General features: G+C 59.1%; 3 protein-coding genes across 4 annotated transcripts; 1 reads left to right on the top strand and 2 right to left on the bottom strand.

The window, feature by feature from the left end:
• The first annotated feature begins 377 nt into the window (after positions 1-377).
• Positions 378-6,649, top strand: TRIM28 (tripartite motif containing 28). Its single transcript, XM_026489395.4, has 17 exons — positions 378-1,007; positions 1,356-1,468; positions 1,667-1,799; positions 3,376-3,511; positions 3,589-3,705; positions 3,784-3,898; positions 4,060-4,206; positions 4,311-4,425; positions 4,519-4,625; positions 4,720-4,756; positions 4,836-4,881; positions 4,962-5,214; positions 5,299-5,618; positions 5,699-5,822; positions 5,910-5,996; positions 6,075-6,212; positions 6,298-6,649. Exons 1-17 carry the CDS (start codon positions 674-676, stop codon positions 6,472-6,474), a joined length of 2,499 nt encoding a protein of 832 aa, XP_026345180.3. The 5' UTR covers positions 378-673; the 3' UTR covers positions 6,475-6,649.
• Positions 6,650-7,383: 734 nt separating this feature from the next.
• On the bottom strand, positions 7,384-10,308 carry CHMP2A (charged multivesicular body protein 2A). Of its 2 annotated transcripts, none has more exons than XM_026489446.4 (6): positions 10,164-10,308; positions 9,093-9,284; positions 8,070-8,249; positions 7,866-7,996; positions 7,714-7,775; positions 7,384-7,595 (listed from the first exon to the last, which is right to left on the bottom strand). In XM_026489446.4, the coding sequence occupies exons 2-6, from the start codon at positions 9,258-9,260 to the stop codon at positions 7,468-7,470; spliced, it is 669 nt and encodes a 222-aa protein (XP_026345231.3). In that variant the 5' UTR covers positions 9,261-9,284; positions 10,164-10,308; the 3' UTR covers positions 7,384-7,467. The 2 variants fall into 2 exon arrangements, with proteins under 2 accessions (XP_026345231.3, XP_026345230.3); XM_026489445.4 differs by having other exon boundaries at positions 9,093-9,302; positions 10,164-10,307.
• Positions 10,309-10,931: 623 nt separating this feature from the next.
• On the bottom strand, positions 10,932-14,172 carry UBE2M (ubiquitin conjugating enzyme E2 M). Its single transcript, XM_026489448.4, has 6 exons — positions 13,528-14,172; positions 12,257-12,351; positions 12,070-12,108; positions 11,858-11,961; positions 11,536-11,599; positions 10,932-11,449 (listed from the first exon to the last, which is right to left on the bottom strand). The coding sequence occupies exons 1-6, from the start codon at positions 13,634-13,636 to the stop codon at positions 11,309-11,311; spliced, it is 552 nt and encodes a 183-aa protein (XP_026345233.1). The 5' UTR covers positions 13,637-14,172; the 3' UTR covers positions 10,932-11,308.
• Positions 14,173-16,842: the final 2,670 nt, after the last annotated feature.

Below are 16,842 nucleotides of genomic sequence, written 5' to 3'. Positions count from 1 at the left end.
AGCGCTGGTGGACGCCGCGACCCGAGACTTGGCCGGCCTTGGCCTGAGGGGCGGGGACTGAGGTGCTGGCCTGGCCTCCTGCGCCGCCTGCGCAGGACCGCGGCCAGGGACTGGGGCGAGAGGCGAGGCGAGCTGGTAAAGGGGCGCGCGCCCCGCCCCGCCCGCGTACAATGTTGCGGCGGTGACGTCAATAGCCCCGCCCCTGCCGCACAGGCGGCGCCGAGGCGGTGTAGGCGGAGGTAGGAAGACCCGGCTCAGGCGCGTGCGTACTCGCGGCCTCGCCCGGGGCGCCGGGCCCGGGCCCCGCCCCCGGGCGCAAGACGCCCAGCGCGCTTGCGCGGCGGCGTCGGCGCCAGTTATTTCTGTCCCGCCCCCCGGCAGCGGCTCTTTCTGCGAGCGGGCGCGCGGGCGAGCGGTTGTTCGCGTGGCGCGTGGTGCGGTGTCTGGGCGGCCTTCGAAGAGGAAGCGCGGTCGGCGGCGGCGGGAGGCTAGCAGGCGGCGGCCGTCCAGGCTTCGACAGCGCCCCGCGCGCAGCGGGCGGTAGCCCAGGCGGCGCGTGGCGGCGCTCGGCCTCGCGGCGGCGGCGGCCCAGCCGTTGGCGGCGAGTGCGTCTGCGCCTGCGCGGCGGGCCCCGCGCCCCTCCTCCCCCCTGGGTACCCCCGGCGGCGTGTGAATGGCGGCCTCGGCGGCGGCGGCCTCCGCGGCGGCGGCGGCGGCCGCCTCGGGCAGCCCGGGCCCAGGCGAGGGCTCGGCTGGCGGCGAAAAGCGCGCCGCCGCCTCGTCGGCCTCGGCCGCGGCCTCGGCCTCGGCGTCGTCGCCCGCTGGGGGCGGCGGCGAGGCGTTGGAGCTGCTGGAGCACTGCGGTGTGTGCCGGGAGCGCCTGCGCCCCGAGAGGGAGCCTCGCTTGTTGCCCTGTCTGCATTCGGCTTGCAGTGCCTGCCTCGGGCCCCCGGCGCCCGCCGCCGCCAACAGCTCGGGGGATGGCGGTGCGGCGGGCGACGGCGCCGGTGAGTACGGTCGGGCCGGGGCGGCCCATCCCCCCCACCCCGCAGGCTTTGATCCCGACTTGGCGTGGGTATTGGGGGTCGGTTCCCAGCATGGCGGTGGCGGGGGATCGCTTGAGCGAGAGGGATAGGGACCCGGGTAGTCCGTGGCCGGATCGGGTATGGGCAGTGGGTTCTGGGGGCGCTGAGATGGGGTTTCCGCTTCAGGTGCGACGAAGAAGGGTTTGGGTTCCTGCTTTCTAATGAGAGGATCTGGTCCTCTTTGGGATGAAGGTTGGGCTCAGTCGGGGGATGGGTAATAGCTTGGAGGTGAACTTGCAACATTTTTGTTTTTTTGTTTGTTTTTGGCAGTGGTGGACTGTCCTGTGTGCAAGCAGCAATGTTTCTCCAAAGACATTGTGGAGAATTATTTTATGCGTGACAGTGGTAGCAAGGCTGCCACAGACTCGCAGGATGCAAATCAGGTATGTCCTGCCCCAGCAACCCCTAAGAGGCTTGGGGACATGGTACCAGTTGCAGACTCTATTCTTATATTACGAGGCTCTGGGCTGATTGCCTAGGCTAGGTAAAGGCTACTCTTTGCTTTAGATTGTAGTATTTGGGGTGCAGATGTGGAACTATTTGGCGGTTTTGTCTCTTCTTACTCTGCGTTTGCCCATCAGTGCTGCACTAGCTGTGAGGATAATGCCCCTGCCACCAGCTACTGTGTGGAGTGCTCTGAGCCGCTGTGTGAGACGTGTGTGGAGGCACACCAGCGGGTGAAGTACACCAAGGACCACACCGTGCGCTCCACTGGTATGCAGGGCAGAGGGAAAAGCCTTGGTTATCCTACATTTGTCCTCAACTGTTCATGGTGCTGGTTACTGATGATGGATGGGTCCCCGGGAGCTTTTTTGGAGGGTACCACCTGAAGGGTCTGAGGGCAGAACTCAGAAATGGGGAGTCTGAGACTCAGGTGTGCAGTCTCTGGGTCCAAGTGAGAGGGAAAAGGCCACGGGGTGGGGGTGCACTCAGGATTCAGGCAAGCTCATCAGGGACACACACTCTCCCAGACATAAAGGGCATAAGCCCCAGGGGTGGAGGGGCAGGCCTGGGTTCCCTGGCATCTTGGTTAAGCCTCTGTAGGTGAAAATGAGGCCTCTGCACCACTGTGTTGATAAGTTGCAAGGACCCTCAAGAACGTCACAGAGAGTGAGTCTTAGAAGTCTTTTAACTTTGGGTCACACATGTCTTTAAGTTCGGCTCAGGCTTTTACTGTAAGTTCTGGTAGTGGCACAGAAAAGGGCTTGGGAATTTTCTGAGTTTATCCTGGTTTTTGTTCTAGAACTCCAAGTGGCCTTTTGGTGGTTACACTGTTGCTTCTCAGTCCTAGAGGATAGCATTGGCAGGAAGATAAGGATGGAGGTGGTAGCTGTGTGGGCATGAGGAATCAGGAACAAAGGGGAAGGATTTGTAGGTCGTCTTGGGTTCAGGCAAAGGGCAGAGTGCAGGAGGGGGCAATAGTGAAGGACCTGTGGTCAGGCCGACTTGAGTCTCAGTCATATGTCTTGGACTGGGATGGTGTTGCCAGGATATAATTGGGATTGGGTAGGAAAGAGGGATAGATGGTCTCAAGCAGCTTTGTAATGGTGACAGGTTGGGGGAGGGGTGTTGTATTGGTTTTTGGACAGTATTATTCTAAGTACCAGGACTCTCTTGTCAGAGAAGGGGACCTGACACCTTTGTGAGGATTTTGGTCTGACATTTCACCTTTCCTATCTTGAGAAGGCTTTGCAAGGTCTGGATCCCTTGTAGGCCTCAGGGTTGTAAGAGGTCTGTGGACTTCTCGTACTCAAGAGAGGGGAGGTCACCAAGGTGTGGCTTCTGGGGATGCTGCACTTGAACAGTATCTCTAGTCCCTGATTTGCTTTTTGTCTATGCCAGGAAGCAAACATTCTCTGTGCTTTGATGCCACAATAGCCAGAATTCCCTTTTCTGCTGGACAGAACCTGCTGTGAGTGGAGGAGGAATCGAGCCCAGTGGGGGTTTTCAAGGTGGAGGAGCTCTCCTGAGTGTCCACCTGGGGAGGGTTCTAGTAGACAGAATAGCAAGTAGGAGGTGTCTGCCAAAGTCTTCAGACGTTGTTGTCCAGGTCAAGCTGGAAGGAGGGAGTGGTTCTCTGGGTCAGGCCTGGGGCAGAGTGTTGTGAGAGGAAGGATTTGGGCTTACAGGCCTGTGCTTTACCCTGCCCACTGCTGCAGGGCCCTTGAGTTTTCCCAGCAGACAGCCCAGGGTTGTAGGACAGGCAGGAAGTGAGGCCTCGAGTTCTGTTTACTATTTGAGGTGGAGATAGCAGAGGATGTGCTTCAGCCTCGTGGTTTTTCTTTCCCAGGGCCAGCCAAGTCAAGGGATGGTGAGCGTACTGTGTACTGCAGCGTGCACAAGCATGAGCCTCTCGTGCTGTTCTGTGAGAGCTGTGACACCCTCACCTGCCGGGACTGCCAGCTCAACGCCCATAAGGACCACCAGTGAGTATGACATGTTGGTAGGTGGTGCCTGTTCGTTCGCACGTGCAGCACCCAGGCCCTTCTCTGTCTGCCCTCAGATACCAGTTCCTGGAAGATGCAGTGAGGAACCAGCGCAAGCTCCTGGCCTCACTGGTGAAGCGCCTCGGGGACAAGCATGCGACGCTGCAGAAGAACACCAAGGAGGTTCGCAGCTCGTAAGTGTGGAAGCCAGGGCCATAGTTGGGGGTGGTCCTGGAGGAGCACCTTCCTGACCTGGTCTCCCTGCTCCCCAGGATCCGCCAAGTGTCTGATGTCCAGAAGCGTGTGCAGGTGGATGTGAAGATGGCCATCTTGCAGATCATGAAGGAACTGAACAAGCGGGGCCGTGTGTTGGTCAACGATGCTCAGGTACGCCCTGTCTGAGGTGGGGAGGAGATTCGGGTTCCTGTCTGCCAGCTGCCGGACCCCATCTATGGTGGGAGGGTCTTGGGGACTGGCCTCCTCTGTTGCCTGTTGATGCCATCCTTGGTGTCTTCTTTGCTTTCTTGCTTTCTCCTCACTACCTGCAGAAGGTGACTGAAGGGCAGCAGGAGCGCCTGGAGCGACAACACTGGACCATGACCAAGATCCAGAAACACCAGGAACACATCCTGCGCTTTGCCTCATGGGCTCTGGAGAGTGACAACAACACAGCCCTGCTGCTCTCCAAGAAGCTGGTGTGTGCTGGTGTGCACCCAGGTGGTGGGTTCCGGGCAGGGGCCACTCAGCACCCTGCAGCCTTGTTTGCTCTCTGTGTGCTAATGCACTGCTCTATCCTCAGATTTACTTCCAGCTGCATCGGGCCCTCAAGATGATTGTGGACCCTGTGGAGCCGCATGGCGAGATGAAGTTCCAGTGGGACCTCAATGCCTGGACCAAGAGTGCAGAGGCTTTTGGTGTGTTCTTTTCTTACCCTGCTGCATATTTCTTACCCCGCTACCATTCCAGACAGTGGGTCTTTTTATGCTGATTTTATTTCATTTTTGCAGGCAAGATCGTGGCAGAGCGTCCTGGCACCAACTCAACAGGCCCTACATCCATGGCCCCTCCTCGGGCTCCAGGGCCCTTGAGCAAGCAGGGATCTGGCAGCAGCCAGGTGAGCGGGGGAGGCGGGGAACCCTGGTGTGGGGGGGGGGGCACGGGGTCCTATGGGACACCTGCCCACTGAGGTCCACCTACTTTGCCCACAGCCCATGGAGGTGCAGGAAGGCTATGGCTTTGGCTCAGGTGAGTGCCTCATAGGTGGGAGAGCTTCAGTATTCTAGGTCTGTCCCTAATTTGCTGTCTCTTTCTACTCTCTGAGCAGACGATCCTTACTCGAGTGCAGAGCCCCATGTGTCAGGTGTGAAGCGGTGAGTTTGGCTGTCCTTTGGTGGAGCCAGGTGGGCTTAGGGATGGGTGTGCTAACACCGCACTGCACCCGCACCCACAGGTCCCGCTCAGGTGAGGGCGAGGTGAGTGGCCTCATGCGCAAGGTGCCACGGGTGAGCCTCGAGCGCTTGGACCTGGATCTCACGGCTGATAGTCAGCCACCAGTTTTCAAGGTCTTCCCAGGCAGCACCACTGAGGATTATAACCTCATTGTCATTGAGCGTGGTGCTGCAGCTGCTGCCGCGGGACAGCCTGGGACTGCTCCACCCGGGGCCCCAGGTGCCCCACCACTGCCTGGCATGGCCATAGTCAAGGTGAGCTTGCCTCAAGTGATTGTGACTGGGAGAGGAACACCCAGGTCTGCACCCTCCTGAATCCCTCTTATTACCTCCTTGCAGGAGGAAGAGACAGAAGCTGCCATTGGAGCCCCACCTTCTGCTGCTGAGGGCCCTGAGACCAAGCCTGTGCTGATGGCCCTGGCAGAGGGCCCTGGTGCTGAGGGCCCCCGCCTGGCCTCACCCAGTGGCAGCACCAGTTCAGGTCTAGAGGTGGTGGCTCCAGAGGGCACTTCAGCCCCAGCAGGTGGCCCAGGCGCCCTGGATGACAGTGCCACCATCTGCCGTGTCTGCCAGAAGCCAGGCGATCTGGTCATGTGTAACCAGTGCGAGTTCTGCTTCCACCTGGACTGCCACCTGCCTGCCCTGCAGGATGTGCCAGGGTGCGAGCCTTGTATGGGGTCTGTGCAGGGTGGAGGGCTGGGCCAGGTTCTTTGCAGCTCCTCATTCTCCTTCCATCCAGGGAGGAGTGGAGTTGCTCTCTCTGCCATGTGCTACCCGATCTGAAAGAGGAAGATGGCAGCCTGAGCCTGGATGGTGGTGATAGCACCGGTGTGGTGGCCAAGCTCTCGCCAGCCAACCAGCAGGTGAGGGTTAGGGCCTTCTCCCTTAGGAGTTGCTCAGCAGCCCTACCCCTGACTCTCTGGCTCTGATGTGCCTTGTCCTATCCATAGAAGTGTGAGCGTGTCTTGCTGGCCCTGTTTTGTCATGAGCCCTGCCGGCCCCTGCACCAGCTGGCTACTGACTCCACTTTCTCCCTGGTGAGTCTTGGGACGTAAAGGGAGGGTAGGGGGAAGGACTGCCTGGCCTCACTTTCAGCTTGTGGCTTTTGTCTATAGGATCAGCCTGGCGGCACCCTGGACCTAACTCTGATCCGTGCCCGTCTCCAGGAGAAGTTGTCACCCCCCTATAGTTCCCCCCAGGAGTTTGCCCAGGATGTGGGCCGCATGTTTAAGCAGTTCAACAAGCTGACAGAGGTGAGCTTGGGGAGAACGGGGTTGGGGGCAGGGCAATGGGAGGAGGGAGAGCTAGGATCCATCCACTGCAATCTGCCTGGCTTAGGACAAGGCAGACGTGCAGTCCATCATCGGCCTGCAGCGCTTCTTTGAGACTCGCATGAACGAGGCCTTTGGTGACACCAAGTTCTCAGCTGTGCTGGTGGAGCCCCCGCCGCTGAGCCTGCCTGGTGCTGGCCTGAGTGCCCAGGAGCTATCCAGTGGTCCTGGTGATGGCCCCTGAGTCTGTGGCCTCTCAGGCCAACCTGGCCTGACTCGTCTCTGTCCTGTCAAATCCTCCCCCCTTCCCCAACCTCCCCCCTCTGGTGGTCTGGCTCCTACTTCTTGGTGGCCCCATCCCCCAGCCCCTCACGATATGGTTTTTACTTATGTGGATTTAATAAAAACTTCACCAGTTCCTCAGGCCTTTGTTGATGGGGGCAGTGGTCCTGGAGCCTGGTCTCTACAGTTCCCTCACCATGCCCTGGTGGATGGAGTAAGTGTGGGGCACTCATCATCTGCCGTTTTGGTGTCCAGGGAGTAGGGTAGAGCATCCCTCCTGGGCCCTTCCAATGTGGGGAGTGCCTCAGGTGGGTGGGAGGGTCACATGGTACACATGCTGGAGGCTTTTGGGTGCCCCTATAGGTGGTAATGCCCAGGCTGCTCTGAGCAGGCATGATGTAGCCCCAGATATATGCTGCATGGTGGCCATTCTTCCCAAGTGCTTCCTGGACTTGGGTGTAACCATTTCTCATAATCAGATGGCACCACAGTGAGCTGGGTGGGCTGAGGATCCCTGGCAGATGAGCCCAGACTTCAGGGTATCTGGGAAGCCCACGGTCTTGCAGGTGATAGACACTAGAGGGCAAGGCACTGAGCCAAGGCACTGGAGGCTTTGGGAAGGGTGCTGAAGCAGAGTGCACAGACGACCTTCAGCTCCCAAGCCCTGAACATCCTGGGGAGACTTGGATCTGTTAACTCTTGCCACAAACTGGGAAGCAGTCCAGCCTTCCTTACCCTGTACCCCAATGAATCTGGCACTTGGCCTTCTGCCATGCATGTCAGTTGCCCTCTTACCAAACCCTGTATGTGATCTCTATGCCAAGGGACCCCAGTCTGGGCCACATCAGGCCAGTCACACAGGCCTAAGAACTAGTGTCCAATCTTTTATTACAGAAGTACAGTGAAACTGCTGGGCCTCCACTGCCCGCCTCCCACCCGGAGTGGTATAGGGTGATCAGTCCCTCCGCAGGTTCTTGAGCCGCTCCTCCAGGTCTGCGTCGGCATCTACTAGGGCTGAGGCTGCAGCCTCTGCTTTCTTCCCACTGGCAGCCACACTGAGTGAGCCTCCGGTAGAGGGGAGGTCTACAGAGAGTGGGAGTTAGGAGAGCTCCTGTTGAAAGGAATAATGCTGGGAGCAAGGGGATCAGGGGTTGTGTCTGGACTGTTGGGTGGGACAGGGCCCAAAGTTTGGTGCACTCACTCGACAGCTCGTCTGTCAGGCTCAATCCCAGCTCATCCAGGACCTGGGACACGACGGCATCACTTGGGAAGAGAGAAAAACTTCATGAGGGACAGGCACGTGCGAGGACCAGGCATCCATCCCCATCCTCCCCACACCTGGTGTCCCCTAACCTTTCTTCTTCATCTTCCTCATCACCCATGGCATCGTCAATGGCATCATTCATCATCTCCTCCTTCATGTCCATGATCTCAGCCTGTCGCTCAAATTCCATCATGATCTTCTGGATCTGAGGCAACTTCAGCTGGAAGTGGGGCGTGGGGAGGGTTAGTTGGGGGTTGGCTGGGGGGGAGGGTGGGGGATTAGGAGAGGCGCACCTGTCTGTTCATGGTGCCCATGGCTTTGGTGACCCCCTTCATAGCTTGTGCCATTGAGTTGTTAGACTTCAGTGTCTGGATCTTCAGGGACACTGCCTGGATGTTGGCCCGCATCAACACAAATTTGCGCACATAACGCCGAGTGCGCACCAGGTCTTTTGCCATTATACGCACAGCATCCTGAAGAGTGGACAAAGGTGACAGGGAGTGGGCCAAGGGAAGATGCTCGCTCCCACTGCACCGTTCCAGCTGATACTTACATGTGGTCACTGCTCCCTCCCCCCTCCCAATCTCACCCTCATGCCTTTTGGATCACCATTGCACAGGCTCCTTTGTACGTTTACCTGTCTGACATACAAACTCTATAGGGACGCTTTCCCCTCCATATCTAGAGTCACACTCCCTTAACTTATTCCTGAATTTCTATCCTGGCTGAAGGGTTTGTCTCTCCACGTCACGCAGGCTCATACCTCAAGCACTTTATCAGAAATAAAAATCTATCCACAGCTCAGCTTCTGACTTCCCCAAATGTCTTCCTTGCCTTGCCTATCCTGGGAAACGGAACCTCTTCAACCTAGCTGTCACAAGCTCTACTCCCTACTGGTTCAGGCAGTCTCCATTTCTTTTACTGACCTCCAGGTCACACTGAATTCTAGGCCATACCTCTCTTGCATTAAACCCTTTGACTCAGCTCCCACTGTAGCCCAGGATTTCAACTGGTCCTGTCTACCGTCTACTCTGAGCTCACCTATCACTCCCTCATGGAACAGTTGCTACCTCATCTGTTTGACATGTTGGCTGCTTGGATCTTCATAGGCTCATTCTCTTCATTACTCAAGGCTTGTGGCTCTGATATCACCTGGGAGGCAGCCTTTCTGGATACCCAAAATAGGGAAGCCCTGCTCGCCCTTGATTTCTCTCAAAGCACCTGTTGGTGTCCTGTCACACTCCACCGCTCCCACAGTGCCTGACCAAACCACAGCACCTAACCCTGTGTCCCAGCCGGTGCCCAACTGAGCTCACCATCTGGCCTTGCTTGGCCATCTTCTTGATGTCTGCGATGATTTTCTTCTCCTGGGTCTCTAGCTTCTGTCGCTCACGGTCCAACTCTCGCATGGCACGGTTCAGGGCTCGCTGGTTCTGCCTCAGCAGCTCCTCTGGTGTCTTCCGGCGCCCAAACAACAAATCCATGGTAGCAGGAGCCCACCGGTGGGCCTGTGACAAACGTGAAGCCTAGGTACAAAGTGGTGTGGGGCCCAGAAAAAGGGCAAGAAGCAGAGCCAGGGTCACAATGTGCATTGGGGGGGGGGGGAGTAGTTGGGGGGGCTTGCAAAATGCAAAGGGGTAAGCAGGCAAAGGAAGTGTTAACGGAAGGCCAAAAAGTTGCCTGGAACACTGAAGTAGTCTTATGGGTGGAGGTGGGGCCAGCAAGATCTGGAAGTCATCCACAACATACCCACCCCAGCCCTTCATCATAGTGCCCCAAAGGAGATTTAAGGCTTCAGCCTCTCTTTCCAGACAATAGTGAGGCCCTGGAGTCTGATGGGACTGAGAACGGAAGTGGATGTGTGAGGGTGCACTGAGGCATTTGGGACCCTGAGCGCCAAGGATAGGGCAATTGTGGGGACCCGACAGGGGATGGTAAGGTATGTGGAGGGTCTGAGTACCAAGAACAAAGTGGATATAGGGGTTCTGAAGCTAACAACGTATGAATTAGCATTCGGACGGGGGGGGGTAGGGTGGCCCTGAATGGGGAGGGAACCTAGGTGCGAATAATATGGTTCTGGGGCGTCGGGGGCACCCAGTACACTAAAGACACGATGGGTCCCGGGAAGCTCTGAAGATGTGTAAGAATCTGGGGTCCCTGGGGACCCCTGTACAACCAGAACGGGATGATGGGCGTTGGGGGGTCTTGTTCATCCAGGACAGAACCTGGGGGGCGTCGAGAGGCCCGCAAACCGAGAGCAAGGTGGCTCGATGACGAGGCTAGGGTTCCGTGGATGGCCGAGGCAGTCGACACCCCGGCGAAGAGGCCCTCGTATGCCGTCGCCCACGCACCCACCAGGGACCCGCGGCCTGGCAGGGGCCACTCACCGGAGCTGGGACGGGAATCCGCTTCCGCTTCCGGGTTACGCTCCTCTCACTCGGCTCTCAGGCGCGCCCACCAACGATAGCCCCTCGGTACTTTCTAACGTCGCCGCCGTTTCCGGAAGAACTAGTCTGACGTCACACGCTCCACCGGCAACCGGAGCGACGGGAGGGGACAGGAGCGCGCGTGCGCAAGTAGGCCGGCATCCAGGCGCATGCGCACCAGCTTCCGTCCCTCTCCGGCCGGCCTGAAGGTATTCCTTAGGTTCCAGCGGAGACTGGCCTGGGATCCCAGACCCCGTTGGGTTGGTGCATCTTCCGGCGCCCTCCGTCCGGCCACCCCAGAGGTCCCGCATGCCACCACCGCACCCGCTAGAGGGCCTAGCTCATCCGACAGACCCCGACGTTTCCCTAATGTTTGTGGATTTCAGGCACCTGGTGGCACCAGGGAGGGTTCTTGGTGGGCCCAATCATGGCAGGAAGGGGCAGAGCTGGAGATGGCGTGGTCTTTACACCGGCTTACCAAGCAGGAAGCGAGTGGTTACTGCTCCTGCCCCTCGCTGGTCGACTGGGATTCATCCCACCCAGCCTGAGGCTTGGGGTGTTGTCCCCCTATCACCCCCACCCCCCAGGGCTGTTTCACACACTTGGTAGCCTGCTGCGGGGTGCCCCAGTGCCACCTGTAACCACACATCTCCCACCAGTCTTGCTGCAAGAGCTCTGGTGGACATTACCTGCCCCTCCCACCCCCACAGAAGGAAGAGGCAGAGGCCATGCAGTAACATTCCCCTTTAATAGCCTGGTGGGACCTCCAGTGGTGGAGGGGTGGGGTGCCCGAGCCCCAGCCACCCAGTCCCCTTGGCCACCCACCCCAGAGCCCAGAGTGGGGGGCTGGACAGCACCCAGCTGGGGGCTAGACAAGCCAATTCATTTCCCATCGCTGAGCGGGTCGGGGGAGGCAGCGCCGACCTTAATCACATGGTGGTTTAAAAAAAAATAATAACTAGGAGCGGGTGGCAGGGAGGGGAGGCAAGGCCAGGGCATGGGATTCCCCCACCGGCCACCCCATGCCCCCGACCTGTGGCCCCCAATAAATATTTGCAGGGGACGCCGGGGCTGGTGGCCCTGGCAGGGGTGGGTGTGCGCCAAGCCTATTTCAGGCAGCGCTCGAAGTAGGTGGAGCCGATATAGCCACCCCGCATGGAGCGCTGCACATTCTGCTCAAACAGCCGCCGGTTGTTCTGCAGGACCTCGGCGGCCTCCTTGTTCAGTGGGTCTTCGGGGTTGGGCTCCTGTGGCCGGTATGGGTGGGGGTCAACAGGCCCTAAGAGCAGAGAGGGCCAACCTTCCCCAGCCTCACCCACCCACCCATACTCACCAAGAAGAGATACTGCAGGCCATAAATTATGGAGTTTATCGTAAGGACTGGCTTCCAGTCCTCTCTGCGGACAGAGAATCAGGGTCAGGGGCTGGTGAGTGGATAGCCAACACAGAGCCTGCTGGGACTGAACAGGTCAGGCCCAGGGCACAGGACAGTGCAGATGTGAGAGGCTAGGGGGAGGGCACAGAGCAGGAAAGGCCAGGGAGAAAGCTAAGGTCAAGACTTGAGGAAGAAAATGTGGAGATAAAGAGATAGAAAACCACAGACCACAAGGAGGGAAGGGACAGAGACCTGTGCAGTCTAAAGTCAGGGCCCTCACCTGAGGATGTTGAGGCAGACGTTGCCCTCGAGGTCAATGTTGGGGTGATAGACCATCGTCTCACACTTCACCTTGGGGGGGTCATGTGGGTAACCCTGGCCCACCTGGCTCCAAGAAGAGAGAGAAGATAGAAAGGTGCCCTAGCAGTGCCTGGCTGGGGCGGGCCTCAGCTGCTGCCTCTATCTTTCTATCCCTGCCCACCGGGGACTCACCTTAAAACTGAACACAAACTTCCCACTCTTATAGAAGCCCTGCGAGGGAAAAGAGAAAAAGTCTTAAGACACCACCCTGCAGGGCCTGGAAGGTAAACCAGGTCTCCCAACTCAAGGTGTCCCCCGCCCCCAGCCCCTCCCCCCAAAGTCCGCCCATGCCTGGGAGTCCAACTGAGTGTGCCCTTACCTCATCAGGACAGATAACCAGCTTGAAGTTGAGGAGATCGTCTGGATCTGAGAAGCTGATGTCACACGTCTTGGGCAGGTTCAGCTCGTTTATGTCTGGGTTTGCAAAGCAGAGAAAGGGAGCAAAGAGAAGCAAAGGAAGAGGGAGAGAGGAGGGCATTCAGAGCAGGTGCAGGTGCCAGCAGAGCACCCACGGCCTCCTCCAGGACCCTCAGGGCTCTGTCCTGGGCTGTGCCCCACAGCCCCAACCCTCTCCCTGCTCTTTCTGCTTCCTAGTCTCCAGGCAGGCTCTTCTAGATCCACAGCATGCTTCAAATATGCATTTTCAACTGTGGCTGTGCTCTTATCTCCTGGCCTAGGGTAAGTTCCAGCTCTTCTGAATGCACAGGCTCAAGTCTCAGCACCCAACAGCTGTATATCCCCAACCCAGCTCCCACAAGCCCCCACCCCTGTGTGGTCCCCAAGAGCCTCCAACTACTGCAAACACCAGGATCCCCAGCCATGACCTCCATTTTCTACTGGACGCTGCTGGTCCCCACCTGTGCACCCAAACTCAAGGACCCTTCCCTCCTCTCCTCTGCTTGCCATCCTAAGTTCAGGGACCCATCCGACCCTCGGACATGTGAGTTCCCATTCCTGTACCCCTCTAAGCAGCCTCTAAGATTCCCAGCACTTCCAGCATGATAGTCTAAATTCAACCCTACTCCCATCTCCAATCCCTGGCACACAATGTTCTTCCTCCACGTGTCACCCCAAACCCCAATTTGCCACGTGACCCCCCCAGACCCACAAATCGCAGTGCCCAAAACTTACTTCACTCCATCTCACTTTTACATTCCCAATGACTGCAACATACTTCACTAAATCCTCTCCGACTCCCAACCCCAATCCTTGGCCCCCCATCCAATCTTCTCTGCCTATCACCCATGTTCCTGTCTGACACCCATATTCTGTGGAGTCTCCAGCTTCCTACTCGCCCCCCATGGCCTGACTCTCTGATTCTCGGTCCCTAATGCAAAACGCCTGATTTTCCGAATACCCTAAATGCCCCACATTCGGCCCCCCATCTTTGACCCCCCCCCCGTGATGCATTACTCACTCCTGATCCCTCATCACACCAACACCCAGGCCCTAACTTCCGACTCCCACCTTTGCGGCCACATCTCTGACATCTCTGACCCCCGGTGACTGCATTATCCCACTCCTGACTCCTACATCACCCTACGCCAGGCGCTGACCTCCGACCCCCACCCCCATCCTCCGAGCCCCTACCCTTCTGGATCCGCAGCTGCGCAGCCGACGCCTTCTTGCTGCTGCCCTTGGTGCCGCCCGCCGACTCCTCCTCCTTCTTCTGCTGCTTCAGCGAGAACAGCTTGATCATCCTGCCGCCGCCGCCGCTGCCGCCGCCGCGGGGCCCGGGACCCCGGCCACCCGGCCCCCTGCCGCCGCCCGCGCCGCCTTCGCCACTCGAACCCGCCTTCGCGGCCTCCTCCGCTGCTGCTGCCGCCCGCCCGGCCTGCCGCGCCGCTCCGCGCCCACCGCGCGGCCCGCGTCGGCTCCCGTAGTCCGGCTCCGGCCTGGCCCGGCGCCTCGGGCTCGCTCGGCGGCGCTCGGGCCGACTCGGTTGTTCTCGGGCCCGCTCGGCCCCGCCCCCACCCGGCCGCTCCCTCCTCCCCCTCGCCCGCTTAGGTCCCCTCAGGCTCAGCTGCGGCCGCGCCGCCTGTCTGTTCACTCGCTCCCACCGCGAGGGGGTGCGGCTCGAGGGGAAGGAGGAGGCGGCGGCAGCTGTGGCGGCTGCCGTGTACTAGAAAAGGCTCGCCTTCCGCGGCAGCAGCGACTTCAGCGCGGAGGTCCGCAACGGCCTCAGGCGCCCCACCGCTTCGGATATTTCCGTCGCTTGCCCACTTCGGCTCTTCTCGCTCGGCCTGCGCTGTGCGCCTGCGCAGCGGCCGCCGCTGCTGCCACCGCCCCGCGTTGCTTCCCGATAGGTCTTGATATTCGGACTTTTTCGGCTGGGCTCGGGTATTTCCGTTCGAGCAGGCAGTCCCGCGGTCATTTCCGGGGACGCTCGCCGATCCAGGCATGGGCGGTGCCGCCGCCATCTTTAAGTCGGGCAGATGCAGGTCATTTCTCTCGCAGTCCGCTTGTGCAGACCGCGGCGGGGGCGGGTCACACGAGGTCCTTGCCCCTGGAGGTCACAGAGGCAGAGTTATCACGGCGGACCAGAGCCAGGGCGAGACCATAGGCTTTGCCCAAAGAGTGCGGGGTCGAGCACCCTCGGTGTTCCATCGCAAACGCAACCCGCTCGCGGAGATTCTGGCTGAGGTAAACTAGCAAATAAAGCGTGTATTGTGCTAGAGAGTGGTAAGCACTTTGGGAGTTGACACGGGTGGACACTGGACAGGACGTGGGGCGGGGGCCCTCTCGGAGCCGTGGCCAGCCACCACTCCAATCTCACGCCGTCCGGCGTGCCTCGGAGGGCGGCAGGAAGCGGCGCGGGGCCGTTGGGGGACTTCTGGCTGTCGCCACGGAAACCGTGGGGCGGGTGAGCTGCGCGGCAAGGGGCCGGTGGCCGGCGGCCGGGTGCGGCTGGCGCTCTGCGGCTCGGTCCTGCTGCGACCAAGGGCGGCTCCGGCTGCACGTCCCCTGCCGTCCGTGAGGCGACCTGCCGCCGCCGTCGCCCGGAGCCTCGTGGAAGAAGGAGTCATGGCGGTCCGGTTGGGCCGGGATGCTCACGGGCTCCTCTCGGGCGTCGACCCGGCCCAGGCTGGCGGTCCTCGCCCCGGGGGCGCCGCCTCCCTCCGCACTGGTGTCCATCGCGCCCCCGTCATCGCCCAGGGAGTCGCCTCCGTCTTTCCGGATCTGGGCTAGCCCCAGCCTCGTTAAGAGTCCCGCGCTGTGGGTTTTCGGGTACCATTGACGTCCCCGGGCCCCACGGGCTGATCCCAGCCGTGTCTCTTCAAACGCTCCCTCGTTAGGCCCTTCCAGTCTCCATACCACCATCCCAGACACCCCTTTCGTTCCTCCCTCTGTCCCGTTACCCCAGCCTCACATTCCCAGCGTCCTTTCTTGATTCCAGAGCTGAGTGCTGGAGAGGTGCCAGGATGAAGACGAGGACTCCGTAACATCAAACAGCTCAAGTTTGGGGCGGACGCTGCAACCATCCCAGCGTTCTTAGGCTTCAGACATGGCTGGGCATGGGACTCCGATGGCCCCTCCAGACTCCGTCTTCCTCTGTGCTCTTCCTATTTGTTGTTGTACAGGTCATCACCAGGTAAGGGCTGATGACCCTTCCGTTTCCACCCGAAGTCTCGGGGCTGTTGCCTGTTGGTCATCCTAAATCCGGTGTCCATCCTCAGGCCAGTTTCTGAGGCCCGTCAGTTGCAGGCCCATCTGAGGATTCATTCCCTGGAGAGGTGATGCCGCACTAGCCAAAGCTAGACTCTTGTGGTCTCCGACTTCATGGCTTTCCCACCGTCCAGTGGGGAAGACTTAACCGTGCAACAGAATGCTGGAAAAAGGGGGCGGTGGGGCCTGGACCAGGGAGGAGGGGATGGCTGAGCTGAGGCAGGGTTTTGGGTTGGAAGTGGTACACCTGTGTTTTCCTTGTTACTCTCATGGCAGAGGGGCATGGGTGGTTTGAGTGGTGAGGTGTCTGTACCCCTTGGGCCTGCATCCTCTTGGTAGGCAGCATGGGGCTCCGCATATTGAAGGTCCCAAGGGAAGCTGGGGCTGGCACCTGGTGGGACTGAGCAGCATGTGACCGGTGAAGAGTGAGGGTGGAAGTGCACCTGGGGTATTAGCATAGCCTCTGGGACCTGTCACTGAGAAGCTAGGATCTGTTTTGGAAAGGAGGGGCAGGAGCAGGCAGGGGAGGGAGGCCTAGTGCTGTGGGCCTCCACGCTGGAGATGGGTGGCTGGGATAGAGCAGTGCTGGGGGATGGAGACAGTTGGACAGATTTGGGGAGCTTGGGGTTGGGGGTACGAATAACTGGATGGACGTGGCATGGGGAAGATGTGCTGGGGAGCAGACAATATGGGCTCAGGTACAGATGATCCAGGGACAGGCTAGTTGGCACTGTTGTACTTCCCCAGATGACCAGTGCCTTAGGGGTTCCTCTCCTGGCTTCTTCCAGTGGTTCTGGCTGAGTGAGGCCAAGTGGTCATTCTGTCCAAGCCCTCAGCCCTGCTGATAGTATGGTAGCACTTGGGTTCACAATCCCCAGCCTGGCTTGCAGGGGTGTCCCCAGCCAACTGCCGAAATGGCCCTTTGTGGAGGGCTCTCACATCACCTCATGTTGCTTTCTTAGAGGACTGGTTCAGCAGGTGGGTCCGTGGACTTATGACTTTCGGCATGGGGCCCTGGCCTGATGTCTCCATACCTTTCGGGTGTGTTATAATTTTTCCTGTGTGTGATTTCAAGTTCTTAAGTAGTCTTATGTGTGCTGATCTCTCCTCATGTTCTTCAAACACCAAGATGATTGGAACACAAGAGTGAGCTTTCTTGTTCTCGTTTGATTATAAAATTTACACAGGATTTGAAAAAAAATCCATGTTACAGGATTTATAAAGTTCTTGTTATACTCA

The sequence above is a fragment of the Ursus arctos genome, unplaced genomic scaffold, assembly GCF_023065955.2.
Source record: "Ursus arctos isolate Adak ecotype North America unplaced genomic scaffold, UrsArc2.0 scaffold_19, whole genome shotgun sequence".
In the NCBI taxonomy this organism is placed as follows: domain Eukaryota; kingdom Metazoa; phylum Chordata; class Mammalia; order Carnivora; family Ursidae; genus Ursus; species Ursus arctos.
Note: the sequence above shows the minus strand (reverse complement) of the source record. Positions and strands in the feature narration are given on the sequence as shown.